This window comes from Gadus morhua, chromosome 14 (genome assembly GCF_902167405.1).
Source record: "Gadus morhua chromosome 14, gadMor3.0, whole genome shotgun sequence".
NCBI lineage: Eukaryota > Metazoa > Chordata > Actinopteri > Gadiformes > Gadidae > Gadus > Gadus morhua.
In genome coordinates this window covers 8,409,644-8,427,382 of record NC_044061.1, presented here as the reverse complement: position 1 = coordinate 8,427,382, position 17,739 = coordinate 8,409,644, and the positions used below count along the sequence as shown (strand labels likewise).

The window sequence follows — 17,739 nt, the reverse complement described above, 5'->3', positions numbered from 1 at the left end:
CCGTACTTGCATTCATTCATTGTCACTTTGGATAAAAGTGTCTGCTAAATGATTAACTATTAACAGAAAGTACTGAGGAGAATTACTGATGAAATTCACAGGATTGTGTCCCATGCAGCTCCCTTTTGCTTGAAAGTGATGTTTTGTTTTGGTGATGGATTGTTTTGGGTCTCCAACTCACTGCACACGCACACGCACGCGCGCGCGCGCACACACACACACACACACACACACACACACACACACACACACACACACACTCTTTAACCTCATTTTCGTTCTTGTTCATGAAATGCTGTATTGCATTCTGTATAGCAGTTTTGCATGAAAAGCATTGCATAAATAAAGTTGATCTCTCCTCATCCAGAGCCATGAAGCGACCTCGCTGCGGAGTTCCTGACAAGTTCGGAGGGCAGATAAAAACCAACGTGCGACGCAAACGCTACGCTCTCACCGGACACAAATGGAGCAAGACTCACCTAACATACAGGTAAAAAACTAGTCCAACCAAGAACTCTTACTGGATTCATCTCAAAGAAGACTCAGAAAAGATTGTATTGCTCCTAGAAAATTTGAAAGAGTATGACGGGTAAATGCTTCTTGCCGACCCCGGAAAGTGAATAAAGGGTCAGGATTGTGTAGGGGTTTCAGGTTTGATTCCCAAACTACCTTTACGCTCCCAATGTCACCGTATCCCTATCTGATCCTTGATGACCTCTACCCCAAATACACCTCACCCCTATCTGCTCCTTAATGACCTGTACCCCAAATACACCTCACCCCTATCTGCTCCTTAATGACCATTACCTGTACTTTGCATGTCCGTTTGAATTGCACCCTAAAAGAGACCCTTAAGGAAACCCTAAAGGAAAAAACATGTCAAATGTATTGACAAACCATGAAATGGCTTATAACGTGGCACTGCAAAAGCGCATATAAGGACCTCCCTGTGACGGTGTTACCATGTTCCCCCTCAGCATCCAGAACTACACCCCTAAGATCGGAGAGTACAACTCGTACGAGGCGATCCGCCGGGCCTTCAAGGTGTGGCAGACGGTGACCCCCTTGACCTTTGACGAAATCTCCTACCAGGAGATCAAATATGGCCGCCGCAAGGAGCCCGACATCATGATCTTCTTCGCCTCGGGTTTCCACGGCGACAGTTCGCCGTTCGACGGAGAGGGGGGCTTCCTGGCCCACGCCTACTTCCCCGGGCCCGGCATGGGGGGGGACACGCACTTTGACTCGGACGAGCCCTGGACCATCGGAGACCAGAACCTGCAGGGTAAGGGTTCAGATGGGCCGGAGCTGATGTTAGCTTCTAGAACACCTTTTCTTTTTTTAACGTTGTATATAAACACATCTGTTCCGTTGTGATGATAGTTTAAGGCCCAATCCCATTTGTACCCCTTACCCCTTCCCCTTACCCCTTCCCCTTCCCCTTCCCCCTTCAAAACAAGTTGGAGGGGTATGGGGAAGGGGTAAGGGGTAGAAATGGGATTGGGCCTAAAATTCCAACATTGGGACCGCTTAATTTATCTGCTTCATTTTCATGTATTTATTCTACGAAATTACCAGTTTTTCCTTTAAATGTAGCTTTATCTTTGCATTGATCGCTTTGGTCGGCACCACTACGTGTTGATCTGTTGAGGGTACTTAGTAATGTTCTGCACGGAACTGACCTTTATGATAATTGAGAGCACATGCTTGAGCTGAGGTTTTGTGCCGTAAACTAACGCCATACTTGTTTAAGTTTAGAAGGGCCCCATAATCTTCCGTTATCATAGCCTTAAGCGAAGCAGGCAAACCCCCCAGCTGCATCATCCATCACACTTCCAGAAGCCTTTAGTCAACTCACTGCCTTGGAACTAGTACATACCATGGCGTTGCCTTATGACAACACACAATCCTGGACATAAACTGTGCCTTTGGGTGTCTCTTTCCCCCTCCTATTCTGTGGTTTGTTAGTAAATGACGCTCTTGTGCAATCAGTGTTGTGTTACAAAGTCACAAAAACACCCAAAAGACCCATGGTCTTGCACTGGCGGTATGCCATAAGCCCCCATAAGCAGTTAAACACACATACACACACACACACACACACACACAAAATAAACACGATTCCAATATTGCCTTGGAATACTACTAACCCTCAACAAACATTTATTAAGAAAAATGATTAACACTATTGCCCTGTGCACATCTTAACTGATCTTTTACTGATAGGGGCGCATGGTAGTGTCCCGGTTTGCAGGTTTCATTTTTCTGCAGCCTCTACATCAATCCGTCAAGCAAGATGCCCAACCCCTTGCTCTTACTGTGGTGTATTTGAACTGTCGCTTCGGATAATGCTGTCTGCTGAAGGGCTAAGCAGTAAACAGTGTCATGTATCCTCTATGTTCCCCCCTATAAAGACCTGAGGATCAAGCTGTGTACCCATTAACCTCTGGTGCCCCGAGGGCTTTCAGTGACAAAAGTCCTTCCTGGCCGGTTATCTACTGTCTCAGGAACAGCACACAGAGACGGCGCGTCTAAGTGCTTTTGTGTGTGTGTGTGTGTGTGTGTGTGTGTGTGTGTGTGTGTGTGTGTGTGTGTGTGTGTGTGTGTGTGTGTGTGTGTGTGTGTGTGTGGTTTGCTAGTAGAGTGTGGACAGCTTTTTGTGTGGGTGGCCGCAAGCATGCATGTGCTTCACCTCTGTGTACTTCATCGAGTTTGTGTGTGAGTAGTGTACCAGTCTTGTTATGTGTGCATTTCTGTGTATTTCATTGTGTGTGTGTGTGTGTGCGTTGACGTTTGTGTGTGCGTGTATATGGGAGTGTGTGTGTGTGTGTGTGTGTGTGTGTGTGTGTGTGTGTGTGTGTGTGTGTGTGTGTGTGTGTGTGTGTGTGTGTGTGTGTGTGCGTGCGTGCGTGTGTGTGTGTGTGTGTGGCAGGACAGATCACAGGGACAGTTGCATGCCACAGTAAGTGGGTGTGTGAGCAGCAGCGCCCAGGGGACACAAGTAGACTGTTCTCATTGTTATTAAGCGCACAGCAGCAGCCCAATCACAGAGCTACCCTCAAGGAAACCACAGGCTTTCTCTTTTCACAACCCATGCACATGCTTTTAAATGTTGACTACCGTACATGCTAACCACACGTTATTATGGTGGACCCACTCTGCACTTACTGAAAGATACCATGTCGAAAGGAAACGGTTTAGTGAAGGAATGTCAAGCAGGGTAACAGTTACCTTACCTGATCTGACCGGGCCACTATTACTTGACAGTAACAGTGGCAGGTCAGATCGCTCCTGATCGCTAGCACTCACTCACTGAGGTTATTCCCATAAACACCAGTCAAGGATCTTAAAACAAGATGGCTCATAAATAACAAGCTGAATCATTATATGGTTTGTTATTGTATGAATAATTATCCATGGGAACCATTTTTCTCAGATAAGGCAACTCAAATCGGGTAAACCCTCAAGACGTCAGAAACTAATGTTGCGTTTTATTATCCATCCGTCTCGGAGATCCGAGGACGTTGCCTAGCGACACGCATGAACACTCCCCTTTTCCTTGGACGGCGAACTTGCTTGTTTGGATGAACTCAGAGGAGGCCGAGCAAGGATTCCGAGTCAGAATTCAAGATGGCTGCGCCCAGTGTGACTTGAAGTATGAACTGTCGTAATACTGCAATACCTTACTGCATCCGTTTCTCTGCCTATGGCCTATTGCCTACTTATTTTGGAGCGCCTGGTACTCTGCCAATGCTACCGCGACAACAGCTTTCTTGGTTGCGTCCATGTTTTCTCCAACGACCGAGCGAAACATAATAAAGCGCTTGAAGTGTGGACGTGACGTCAAATCCGAGGTCCGAGTCGGACCACCATAAATCATAGCATTCACACTCAGTGTTTGAAAGGACTCTTGTAAGTACGACATGTATACAGAATGCTGAGTCTGATACAGCAGGAGCGTTTTGTGTTGTCTCAGTATTACGATCGCATCTTCCCTCCACCTCGTAGCGAGCACGGCCCATTCCGGGAGCCATAAACAGCGCGGTAATCATGAAGTGATTCCAACTCTAGTAACGCAGCATTACATCTGCCTGGGAGCGAGGATCTTATGCCGATCACGGCCCTCTAAGTGTTGTGACGCACCCCTATTCTCTTCCACCAACCGCCCCTGAACACAGCACTGTATTTACACCTCCCTCAAACATCTGAACCACCTGAAGTGCACCCAGGCCGTCCAATGCTTTAGGGCCGGTTGATGCAATTGGCAGATTGTCAGACAGAAGAGAAAGAGGCGGAAAACGAAGGCAAACATTAAAACTGTGCAGAAGACAAGTAAACTCCATATTGCAGCACGGTTTCTCAGAGGGCCTCTGGCCGAGATGTTTAACTGTTGTTTAATTGCGCGTTACGTCGCGTTTGGATTTCCCTGTGGTCTCCCAGGCCGATGAAGGGGGTGTGATTGCGGTGGACTGAGTGAGTGTTTGCTGTGGCGGCAGTAGAATAATACCAAGTCGGCTGAATGGTGTAACTGTGCATACTGTTAGTCAGAGGAGCGACGCGCTGCCGGCGGTGCCAAACTTTTTCTGAGACGATTGAAGCTCTACCATCGTATTTTTCTTTTTTTGCCTTGCGTCAAGCTGAGTGGTTGTCACGGTTACCTCACAAAGCCCTCTTTCTCTGTGTGCAACAGCTAGTGAGTCTTTTGCTCTCTCCCTCTCTGTCTCACTGTCTTTTCAACCTACTCTCGCTCTTTCATTTTCTTACACTGTCTCATGCCCTCCCTGACAGTTAGCTGGGACTTGAGGACATTCATGTGGCTCTTGAATTACACAGGCACAGAAGAAGCCTTGGCAAGTGTGTGTGTGTGTGTGTGTGTGTGTGTGTGTGTGTGTGTGTGTGTGTGTGTGTGTGTGTGTGTGTGTGTGTGTGTGTGTGTGTGTGTGCCCTCACATATGTGTGTGTGTCTTTTAAAGAGAGTCAGGCGGGGAATGTAAAGCAGAATGAGCCGAGACAGAGTGGTGTGAGGATGAGCTCATCATAACCGGGGAGGGGGGCAGACATTCATTCAACTCAATTCATTCAATTCTGCTCTGCTCAGTCGGTCAGACAATAGGCTGGTAGGGTCAAAGGTCGGAAGTGGAAGTTCAACAGGAGGATATGAGGATAGAACAAGCTATTTCAGACCCATTTACTTTTTTTTTATTTTGTGCTTTTTTGTATACATTCGCGTCAATGTTAAGAAGAAAAACGAGTTGTCATTATGGTCTGCGTCACAGACAGTTTGACCCTCTGAAATAACATGGTAGTGCAACAAAGTGTGGCAGACCAGAAGAGCAGATGTCTTGTCCCTGAACCATACACATAACGACATCAGTCGCAGAGCCTGGCTGGCCCAGATAAACAGTGAACAAGCACAGCAGGCACAGGAAGTTGGGGACTGGGGGATTCCAACTCTGCTGTAAACGGCAAACACTGTACATTTTAAATGACTGTATTTGGCCATTCAGAGACACACAAACAGAACAAAAAACAAACATATTGTTCTCTGTTGTTCTCTCTCTCTCTCTCTCTCTCTCTCTCTCTCTCTCTCTCTCTCTCTCTTGGGAGAAGCAAATAACTAGAGTCACGCTTGCTTTAATGGGTCCTTCTGTACCTTGTTGCAGTGGACCAGCGAGTGAGGGGTTCTGGTGGGGAATGGGGGGACAGCCAGCCTGTGATGTGGCCCCTTCTCATGGTCATGCTGTACTTTTAGTAATTCAGGACATCCAAAACACAAATGCTGATCCTGATCGCTCCTTCTCTCTTCTTCTCTCCTACAACCACTTCTCTTTCTTCGCCTTTAAACCCCCCTTGTCCTCCTTCTCCCCATCCTCTTCCTCCACCTACTCTTCCTCCTTCTCTACCTCCTCTTCCTTAATTTCATCCTCCTCTTTACCCTCCTCCGGCTCCTCCTCTTCCTCCTCCTCCTCTTCCTCCTCCTTCCACAGGTAACGACCTGTTCCTGGTGGCAGTCCACGAGCTGGGCCACGCCCTGGGCCTGGAACACTCCAACAACCCCCTGGCCATCATGGCTCCCTTCTACCAGTGGATGGAGACGGACAACTTCCAGCTGCCTGAGGACGACCTCCGGGGAATCCAGCAGATCTACGGTAGGTCTGGGACAGGACTTTGTGGACATTCACAGGGATATCTATTGAATATTACTAGAATTGGCGAAAACAGAGATAGGGGATGTTGTATGCTAAATCTGAAACATGCACCAGGGTTTCTTTGGTTTCTGTTGTCGGTCCAAATGTGGTGGGATGGGACTTTCGGACACTAGACATGGCAAGGAGACCCGAAGTCAGTTTGATTGCCCTCCGTATCCTAAATATCTTGTTTGTCTGTTGACGACCGCCTGATAGGTCTGCCAAACAGCGCACCCACCAAGGCCCTGCCCGACGTCATCCCCCGCCGCCCCGATCCGCGTCCACCACAGTCCCCCCCGCAGGCGCCTCCCAGACAGCCGGAACGCCCCAGGACCACGGAAAGACCGGACCACTACGGACCCAATATCTGCGACGGGAATTTCGATGTGGTCACCATGCTCAGAGGGGAGATGTTTGTGTTTAAGGTGAGTGTTTGTGTATGTAGAGTGTTTATTTGTGTGTGTGCTTGTGTGTTTGGGTGTGTACGTTTGTATGTATGTGTGTGTGTGTGTGTGTGTGTGTGTGTGTGTGTGTGTGTGCATGAGCGTGTGTTAGAGTGCGTTTGTGTCAGCATGTACTCATTTGCGCGGGTGCGTGCATCTCGCCGATGTAATGGCCGTCCGCATCCTTGAAGCGGCCGCTGTGTTTTGACGAGCTCCTCGGCTGCCTTAGTATAAGCACGCCCCGCTCTGCAGCATAAAGGGAGGGCACCCCGGAGAGCAAGGGGCCTTTTCACCTCGTTGCCCATTTTATGAGGTTAACCTCGCAACGGGTCCAGGCGTGGCACCCCCGTTCCCCGCAGAGCATCGCAGTCCAGTACCCCGATAAAAAAGCTCATTCAGACCGCGATATTAAAACACTTTGTTTTTATGCTGTAACGTTGAGGTTGTTGTTGCTGTTATCGCCGCCTTGAGGTGCCAGGGGGTCACAGACCAGCAGACCAGGGGTCAACAGGTGCTGCTCCCTCAGTGGGGTTGTAAAGCAGTAGGTCTGTTGCCTGTAATGGCATGGAACGAATGGCCCGGGTGTGGCCGGGGCGGTGGTCAGTCATGGACCCCCCCCCCCTCTCCCAACCACCATCTCCTTGGAGTCCCCTGACTCATTCTAACTGCGCCACTCCGGACCAGGTGCTGGTTAGATATTAACAGGGCTTCACCTTCAGCTGGGGTGAGGGTCAGATTCTTCACTAATAGATGAGGCTGCTCATGCGTACAGTCCCCTGCTCTGCACTTCACCCACAGCTGAAGTCCCATTCTTAGATCTCTGAAGGCTCACAGCTCGCTGATTTCAGAAAACGTAGGCTTGAGTCTGATTTGTTGAATTGTTCTTTTTTCATGGTCAAGGCAGGTCCTCTATGTTTTTTCCTAATCCCAGTGGGCGTCTCAAAGGGTTACACTGTTTCAAAGGGTTTCACATTTGAAACACTCCTCACCCTTAAACCCTGAATGGCAGGCATATCGAGGTGGGATGAAAGAAGCAGAAACTAATTATTAGGAGGGAAATAAGAGAGAAAACCTTTTAAGTCCCACTGTTGGAACCCTTTTCCTTCTGCAAAGAAGCTTTTATGTGTGTGCTGGAGGTGGATCTCCTTGAAACCCACCCAAAAATGAATGATCAGCAGTGCTGAACTGTATTGTCAGTGTATTGCATTTGTAATTGAATCTTGGTTGCAAAATCTTTATATATGAAGCAGCAAACCAATAAAAACATAACGCAGTGAAGTCTGGCTAGTGGGGGGTTGGCTCTGCCGAGAAAAACAAAGTATGTTACACTTCAGAAAGAAAGTTCGAAAATTGCATCTATTCGGATGTCCCAGTGTGTTTCTCACATGACGTGTGATTCAGTGTGTTCCATAGGGGCGACCATGTGCTATGCCTGACTTGTGTCAACGGGAACAGTATTTATATACCAAGGGGGAAACAACAGACCGTTTATGGTGATCAGTTGAGGGGAATCGTTCAGATATCTACTTGTTTTAAACTCACTCACTCCCCAGAACTTGGCTTGGTTTGCGAATGTGCCGTTGTGTTGTACAGAGACTATTTCTACACCGCTAATCTCCTCGTGCGCCCGGCTCATGTTCAACGCACGGCCCCCTCGTCCTTCTTGCTCAGTATGAAAACGAGGCCGTCGCTCAATAACAGTGTGCAGCCCAACGCTGGGGGTGTCGTTACACTCTCTTCATTTAATATCTCCCGGCTAAGTGCCCAGGTCGACTATAGATCCCCGTCAATAGGGGTGTGTGTGTGGGAGGCATCCCTCAACACCACCGCCCAGCGCTCTCTGAGTGGGGAAGAGAGGCCTGTCAGTCCTAATGGTTAATTGCTAATTTCCTGTCCTGACCACACACGCACGCGCGTGCGCACACACACACACACTCACACAGACACACACACACACACACACACACACACACACACACACACACACACACACACACACGCAATATATATCTTCCTGTAAGAGTTCCGGATATTAACGTGGGAGGAAGTGCTTTTCTTGTCGGTCCCTGAGTTCTGCTGGGGCTCTCTCGGAGTTGAACTCTCATCGCCCTAGGTGGATGCTCTAAACACCCTGGTTAACTTGTTTATCTCTGTTCTATTCTGTTCTGTTCTGTTCTGTTCTTTGCTCTCCCTTCCTTTCCCTCCCTTCCATCCGTTCTCTCCTCTCCTCTCCTCTCCTTTCCTCTCCTCTCCTCTCCTCTCCTCTCCTCTCCTCTCCTCTCCTCTCCTCTCCTCGCCTCTCCTCTCCTCTCCTCTCCTCTCCTCTCCTCTCCTCTCCTCTCTTCTCCTCTCCTCTTATCCCTTACCTCCTCTTCTTTCCTTTCCTTCCCATCCCATTCCTTCTCTATCCTGTCCTTACCTTCTGTGTCCTACTCTTTCTCTCCACCCCTCCTCTCCCCTGTCCTGTCCAGTTCTCTTGTGTTTTTGCTGAGCCATCCGGCCTTCCTGTGTGTGTCCTCCTCCTCCTCCTCCTCCTCCTCCTCCTCCTCCTCCTCCTCCTCTTCCTCCTCCTCCTCCTCCTCCTCCTCCTCTTGAAGGGTGAACATAGTGGAGCCTGCCAAAGGAAGACACAGCCTTGAGCCTTTTATTGTTACATTACCCGGGGCAACCAGCTATTGGCTCACAGCTAATGGAGGAATCTGAAAGTGCCGTGGCCGGTGGTATAAATCTGTCCTCCAGCTTGGGTATATACATAGACTTGTATCTATACTTAGAAACAAAGATATGTCCCATACACAGGTTTCAAAAACGGCACACAGGCACTGTCCTGTGCCTGCGAGTGGCTGTGTATGATTGTGTATAAAATCATAGGAAAAGTTTCTCAGTTTGGAAGACATTCTGTTTTCCCACAGAAACCAACGGTTATCTTCTCTGGACTTGAGCCAACAGCTGTAACCGTTTTTATTCCAGTGATACATGGTACATGGTTTTATCAGAGCCCGGGGACTGAGAGACAGTCGCGTGCGTGTCTGTGTGTGTCTCAATGTGTACGATAACAGGACTCGTGATTTGAACAGAGCAGAGCAAAGGCTAGCTATTATTAGCCTGATAGTTTCCCGGGCCTCTTGTTGGTTAATTGTACCTCCTGGTGCACTTTGCGTGTTGTAGTCTGTACGCCTGGCATGACGACCACCCAGCAGTGGCGACGCTGCAAGGCCTGCTGGGAAATAAGAGTTGGGATGCTATCGGTTAAAAGGGAGGAAGCAAACCAGCTGCATTCACACTGGAACTCTGAACTTTTTGAGCACGTGTGTGGGTGTTTGTGCGTGTGCTTGTGTGTGTGTGTGTGTGTGTGTGTGTTTGTGTGTGTGTGTATGCATTGGTTTGTGTATGCGTGTGTGTGTGTGTAGGAGTGTAGGTATGTGTAGTTGTCTTTTGCTCTCCCTCATTGTCTTTCATTGTCTTTCATATAAATCTCCAAGTGTGCCTGTGAGCGTTTCAAGGTTGGAGAAGTATATTTCCTGAATACACTCTGGCGTTGTTCACCCAAGCCTGTGATGTCATTAAGGAGAGAGAGAGAGAGAGAGAGAGAGAGAGAGAGAGAGAGAGAGAGAGAGAGAGAGAGAGAGAGAGAGAGAGAGAGAGAGAGAGAGAGAGAGAGAGAGAGAGAGAGAGAGAGAGAGAGAGAGAGAGAGAGAGAGAGAGAGAGAGAGAGAGAGAGAGAGAGACCGACCAAGGGAGGTCAAGAGGGAGAGACCAGGGGAGGTCAAGAGACACAGATATTGTGTGCATTTATTACAATTACTTTCATAGACACGGTTGTAAATATGTGGCTTTGCAATACTTCCAATTGATTTTGATTCATCAGTTCACTTCTATTGAACAATGGTGCAGAAGCTGTTCTCCAGATGACCTGCAGTCATTTTGGAGCGGTTGAAGTTCATGGTAGATAGTGGACACTGGGGATCGAACCTGTGTTTGTTGCTGCTCCCCTCAGGGTCGTTGGTTCTGGCGGGTGCGGAGGAACCGGGTCCTGGACAACTACCCGATGCCCATCAGCCACTTCTGGAGGGGTCTGCCCGGGGACATCGACGCGGCCTACGAGAGACACGACGGGAAGTTTGTCTTCTTTAAAGGTACGAGCTTATGGCCCAAACCCACACACGTACAGGCATACGTGCAGACTACTTCCCAGTGCTCACCAATATAAAACACACACACACACACACACACACACACACACACACACACACACACACACACACACACACACACACACACACACACACACACACACACATAGTGCTATGTTCCGCCCCTTAATACTGTATATCTGTTTTTTTTGCACATTAAGCACACAACCAAGCATGTTCATTATTTCATTAGTTCAACATCTGTTTCAATACGATCCTCAGAAGACCATGCTCGACATATGGAAAGGCCTCCATGTGCAGTAGTGCATCCACCCTGTCCCAATGAAGCCTCCTATTCCTTTCCTCCCCACACTTTTATTATGGGCCAATATCACAGATTTCACGATAGAGGGGGGCGGGGGGGTTAATGCCGTGAGTGCATGAGATGTGAATACCCTGAAGATTAAATGGGTTCACTCTAACAATAGGGAACATCTGGCCCTTTTTATTCTGCCGTTCACTTGAACCACGGCAGAATAACTCTGATGAAACGTGCAACGGTTATATGAGTGTGCACAGACTGGACGCCTCAGAGAAATCAATCCTACAGAATATTATTGGCTTACGGTTTTGTGTTGTTTTTTTTCTTAAAGCCCATTGAAAACGGGTTACGCCTAGCTTTTATCTCAACATCACTCATGTTTAAGCGATGTGACACAGTGCAAGCGCCCTGTCTGTTACAATGGAGGTGAGCGCGCTGTGCCTTTAAGGCAGCCAGCCAGTCTCTTGGGCCACCGAAAACTACGATGATGGTGTTGACGATGATGGTGGTGATGAGGATGATGATGATGTCATTGGCAAGCCCTATGGCTCTGACACTTGGCCGTCGTCCATCCGCCTGCATGAGGAGGAATAAAAGCTAAGTGTAGAGAGCGGGGACCTCAGAACGGCCCCTGGCGGCCATCTGGCCCGCAGAGCCAGGGAACCTCCTGGTGCCTTAAAACTCACATCTGGGGAGACGTTTCTTAGTATGTTTTAGATAAGTTCATGTAAAATGTAAAATTGCCGATAAAGACGTATCCATTTTTTCTTTGGTTATGCTCGAATCAAACTGGTAATAGCTGAAAAATGTCGTGATGAAAAGCAGTTTTTATGTAATGCTGTTATTATGTTCAGACTGACAGACAGGCAGAGAGACTGACTGACCGACAGACAGAGGTATCGACAGAGAGCCACACTGACATAAATCCAGACGGAGACAGTCAGACAGACCCACAGACTTGCAGGCAGACATCCATCTCTACTGACCAGTTTCGACACCCCCCCCCCCCAGATGCTGAGTGCAGGGGGTGGACTATAAACAAAGAGGGGGGTCCCAGAGGGTGGAGATGTCCTGGAAGCCAGCCAGGGCGCGGGGGTGTGGGGGTCCCAGGGTTCTTGAAACACGCTGAAAAGCAATCACACCCGGCCCACTTTACCCGTACACATTAGGACCAAACCATCCTAATGGACCATTAGGCACCAGACCACATCGCTGAGGCCCTGAAGTAGGGCATTTTTCCCACTCTTTATGATGCCTTTATGTTTTACTTATGTTTCGTGGCCAAAAAATGATTAGCCCCATCGTATGAAAAGCAACACAATTGTGTATGAGTTTCTGTTATTGTTTTCATGCCTTTTCAATTACTCTGGGATTAGTCTGTCAGCAAACCCTGTGTGTGCGTCGGTGTGTGTGTGTCGGACTGTATGTGAATGTGTGTGTGTGTGTGTGTGTGGATGTGTGTGGGTCGGTGTGCATGTGTGTGTGGGTGTGTGCCGGTGTGTTGGGGCGTATGTGTGTAGTGTTTGTGGATGTGTGTGTGTGTATGTTTGTGTGTCGGGGTATATGTGTATGTGTTTGTATGTACGTGTGTGGGTATGTCGGTGTGTGTGCGTGTGTGCATAGGGCCTGGTTAACAGCTCTTTAGAGTGTGTACCTTGGGTTATGAGTGGGTTGTGGGTTGAAGGGAAAGTCCCACTGAACGCATCGTAAAGGACCGTTCAACCATGGAAAGGATTTACTCTCTTCCTCTCTCGTTCTCTCGTTAGCTCTCAAACAGGGCTACCCCGTGTCTCTCTCTCTCTCTCTCTCTCTCTCTCTCTCTCTCTCTCTCTCTCTCTCTCTCTCTCTCTCTCTCTCTCTCTCTCTCTCTCTCTCTCTCTCTCTCTCTCTCTCTCTCTCTCTCTCTCTCTCTCTCTCTCTCTCTCTCTCTCTCTCTCTCTCTCTCTCTCTCTCTCTCTCTCTCTCTCTCTCTCTCTCTCTCTCTCTCTCTCTCTCTCTCTGTTGTCCATCTCTTCCTAACAAGCTGCCTACTGGGTCCAAAGGCTTGGGAGCAGACTTTAACTATAGTTGATGGGCTCTGCAACAACCGTAGTTAGACAATTTTGCTTGTCATCACTCTCGTACCTTTGCACCATCTCCTCTCTTGGGAAATTCCTTCTCTTGCATCTTTTTCTATAATGATATTTAAAGTAGTATATCAGGTTCTCCAACAATGAGAAAGGGGACACATTCACTGATGTGTACAACCCTGGGCCAACCCACAGTGTTTTGCCTCATAGCAGAATGAAGCCTACCACCTCCACTCAATTTTCCTATGCACGCTGTCCACTGCGAGGTCCTATGTCCGTCCACTATGACCTTGTTGATGTAGGCATGGGCCTTGCAGGTGAGGTGGTGGTAGTAATGCAGATCTTTCCCTCCCTCCAGGGAACAGGTACTGGCTCTTCAGGGAGGCTAACCTGGAGCCCGGCTACCCACTTGAGCTGACCGATTACGGCCGAGACATCCCGTACGACCGCATCGACGCGGCCATCTGGTGGGAGCCCTCTGGCTACACCTACTTCTTCCAGGGAGACCGGTAAATGCTCCCCCTGGGATCAACCCTACGCTTACGCTCTTTTGATCGGAAGACAAGTACTCTAACCGCTAAGCTACGATTTTAGCTACGGGGAAGGCAGTTATGGCGTCCTTAAGGTGTTGGGAGGGAGGTTACCACCCTCTGATTCCTCAAGGATAGGTTCTGGCAAACCACAATGTGTCTACCTCTGTCCTTGAATCGAAGGAAGTCGCTTTGGAAGGAATCACTAATCACTCTACTTTTTTTGCAACCTTTTCACAACCTACTGCCCTCAAATGCAATCTAATATTAATGTTCGACCCCAAAAGGGGGGAATGGTTTGGTTGGTGAACTGAATCCTGCTTAGGATTGATGAAGCTGGGGAAAGAGATGGCGTCCCACGCGAGACGCACTGCGTGCCTAACACGCGTACACAGCCAAGGCACCACCGTGCATTCACACTTTGGTCTCAACCCCCCCCCCCCCCTCCCCCCCCGCCCGCAGGTACTGGCGTTTTAACGAGCAGTCGCGTGCGGCCGACAGGGACTACCCGAAGCCCATCAGTGTGTGGGACACCTCAGTGCCCTCATCTCCCAAGGGTGCCTTCCTCAACGATGATGGAGGTGAGCTGTGAGCACAGGGTGCTGGGGTTGGGGGGGCTGGGTTGGGGAGGAGAGGCCAAGGGACTAGACCCTTCTGAAGTGCATCAGCAGTGTGGGTCTGTGGGGGGGGGGGGGGGGGGGGGGGGGGAGAGAGGGAGAGAGAGAGAGAGAGAGAGAGAGAGAGAGAGAGAGAGAGAGAGAGAGAGAGAGAGAGAGAGAGAGAGAGAGAGAGAGAGAGAGAGAGAGAGAGAGAGAGAGAGAGAGAGAGAGAGAGAGAGAGAGAGAGAGAGAGAGAGAGAGAGAGAGAGCATTAGGGAGTGGCATGGAAAGTCAGGGGACGGCCATGCAAGAATGAATCAGGGCCAGGCAGTGTGTGTGCTGTGTGTCTGTCTGTGAGTGTGTGTGTGTGAGTGTGTCAATGGGGGTGTTTTATATATAGAGAAAAAGTGACATCATGATACAAATACCCATTATGGGAATATATGAGAGTCTGGAATACCCTTGTATCTATACTCTCTCATCTGTATTCTGCAGTTGCCATGACTGCAAAGTCCCACTCTTTTGAATGAGTAGTCCTAAATGTCTTAAATCTTGAGAATAAAAACCCTCCCCAAAGGCAAGGGCAGCAATAATTTACACATCGTTCCTTAAAGCCCTTTTTATTAGATGTATATGTGTAATTTATAGTATCTGCCTGTTCTTTTAGAATAATCTTAACAGTGAAATTAAAGGCTATTATCACATGTGGTCTGCGTGTTTGTTCTGATGTATTGCAGGTTACATCATGCCGTTATGCAGTATAGGAAGGGTCATTTTAAGTTCTAATGTCTTTCACTGCAGATTATCCTTCCCTGTGTGGTTTACACTTAGGGTTTTACCTCAGTGTTAACATCCCTTATTCCCAATATTTTCCATTCATATTTGTGGGCTATTACACTGCAGCCATAAAAGGCAAACCTACACAGAAGACCCCTTACCTATTAATGTACCCACCATACAATCCTTTTACCGTGCACATTTAAAACCGCTTGTTTCACCGTTTACTCGGCTCCCCTCCGCAGCCTACACCTACTTCTACAAGGGCTCCAGGTACTGGAAGTTTGACAACCACCGCATGAAGAGCGAGCCGGGCTACCCCAAGTCCATCCTGCGGGACTTCATGGGCTGCAGCGTGGACCCGGTGGAGCCGGACCGCGACACCGACGCCGACCGCCGGTACCCCGACGTCAACCAGCCCCCCTTCAACCCCGACGTGGGCCGCGGCGGGGACGGAGACGACGGCGACAAGGACGGCGGGAAGGACGGCGGGAAAGACGGCGGGACGAAGGACGTCGACGGCGGTGACGGCGGCGGCGGCGGCGGCGACGACGACGACAAGCGTGAGGGTCGCGAGGAGAACACCAACGAGGTGGACGTGGTGCTGAAGGTGAACGACAGCGAGGAGCGCACCATGAACATCCTGATGATCACCATTCCCCTCTTCCTGGTGCTGTGCATCTTGGGGTTGATCTACGCCATCATCAGCACGCTGCAGAGGAAGGGCGCGCCGCGGCTGCTGGTGCACTGCAAGCGCTCGCTGCAAGACTGGGTTTGACCCCCACTGAACCCCCCCCATCCCCGACCTTTGAACTTTAGTCGTAGCTTTGGAGGGAGCTTCGACGCCGGCCCCCTCACACACAAACCCTCGGCCCCCCCCCACCCCTACTGGCGAGCCTTCGAGTGATGCGTCGGCGTGTCTGACTCAGAGTGCTCCGTGAGTCTGTGTGCAATCAATGCAAGAGAGTGAGTTACGTACACGCATACATCACACACACATACACACACCGACACACACACACACACAAACAAAACGCAAATTGAGATGTACGCAAAAAGTCGTACATAAAACGACATAAAACCCACGAAAACACCTGGGACAGGAATTGTTTTCATACTTATACTAACATACACACACGCACACACACACACACACACACACACACACACACACACACACACACACACACACACACACCAACCACATCAACATCCCTTCCAACCATCCCCTCTGGTGCGCTGCATCCACGGTAGTCTATTTATATGAGAGAAGTTTGCACATTCTTTTCATCTTGTTTTTGTTTTGGTTGCGTATTGTGTGCCAGGAGTTTCTGTATTCTTTTCTTATTATTTCTTTATTTTTTTTCACCATTTGCCATTTGTATTTTCGGTTGTTGCTCCTTTCCGAACCAGGAAAGCTGTTCTGTTCTCCTTCCCGAGCGTGCGTTCCTTCCTCTCTTCACAGCGGGATCACCTGACTCCAGGGGAACAGTGAAATGTCTTTATCTCTGGCTTGTTTATCTCCGCCGCCCCCCGCTCCTCATACACCCACACACACCGCACACACTGCTCAACAACATGCTTAAAAGCCTGGCTGAGCATGAGATTGGCAGTGGAGACCTCCTAGGAGAACTGGCCATGGATCTGGTGGTCTGGGGCGGACGGACGGACGGACGGACGGACGGACGGACGGACATGGGCACTTTCTGGAGGTGTTCGGGGTGTCTGGGTGGGTGGGGTGGAGTCCTTGTAAACACCACCTGCTTTCCTTTTTATCACATCCTGCAACCAGGTGTCAGCCACACCGCCCTTCCCTGACACCCCCCCCCCCCCCCCCCCTTCCACTGCTCTCTGACCCCCGGTCGCGGCCTGCTACCAACACTGACACGGTTCTCAGAACAAACGGGCATTCAGTTACAGTTCACTTGCTTTCTGGCTTGCTCCCTCTCCCTCTCCCTCCCCCGCCCTCCCTCCCTCCCTCCCTCCTCCTCCTCATGTGCCCTGGACACATGGAGTTAACTTAATGGGTTTTGTTATTCTTTTTTGGAGGGTCACTTGAAGAGCTCTGCGGGTGATGTCTTAGTGAAGTGGTTTGCTTTCACGTACGTCGAGATATCCGGATAGCGGTGTTTTTTTTTCTGCGCCTCCTCTCACTGCGGTATGCTAGCAACCTCCCTCCTTAGCGCCAGAGGAGAAATACATGGGCCTAAATCATGTGTGTGTGAAGGGGTGTGTATTTGTGTGTGTGTAGGGGTCTGTGTCTTTGTGTTTGTGTGTGTGAAGGGGTGTGTGTTTGTGTGTGAGTAGGGGTCTGTGTTTGTGTGTGTGAAGAGGTCTGTGTTTGTGTGTGTGTAGGGGTCTGTGTTTGTGTGTGTGTAGGGGTCTGTGTTTGTGTGTGTGTCTATGATTGTGCGTGTGTTTGTAGGGGTCTGTGTTTGTGTGTGTGTAGGGGTCTGTGTTTGTGTGTGTTTGTAGGGGTCTGTGTTTGTGTGAGTGTGTTTGTGTGCATTTCAATGTGTGTCTGTGTGTGTTGAACGTGGATATAAAGCATGGCAAAGCAAAGAAGCAAACAAAGGACTCTGGGGGGGGGGGGGGGGGGGGGGGGGGGGGGGTAGGAGGGGGTTCCACTCTGAAGATCTCAGCTTCTGGCTCTCCTGGCCCGTAGAACCCATGGAGGG

General features: G+C 49.5%; 1 protein-coding gene across 1 annotated transcript in view; it reads left to right on the top strand.

Annotated features, from left to right (window-relative positions):
• Nucleotides 1-17,373, top strand: part of mmp15b (matrix metallopeptidase 15b) — a 26,252-nt gene extending 8,879 nt beyond the window's left edge. The window contains exons 3-10 of the mRNA XM_030376819.1: nt 368-490; nt 978-1,285; nt 5,988-6,149; nt 6,405-6,613; nt 10,629-10,767; nt 13,514-13,664; nt 14,148-14,266; nt 15,307-17,373. Coding sequence (XP_030232679.1) covers nt 368-490; nt 978-1,285; nt 5,988-6,149; nt 6,405-6,613; nt 10,629-10,767; nt 13,514-13,664; nt 14,148-14,266; nt 15,307-15,839 — 1,744 coding nt within the window. The 3' untranslated portion in view covers nt 15,840-17,373. The remainder of the gene's footprint in view (nt 1-367; nt 491-977; nt 1,286-5,987; nt 6,150-6,404; nt 6,614-10,628; nt 10,768-13,513; nt 13,665-14,147; nt 14,267-15,306) is intronic.
• Nucleotides 17,374-17,739: the final 366 nt, after the last annotated feature.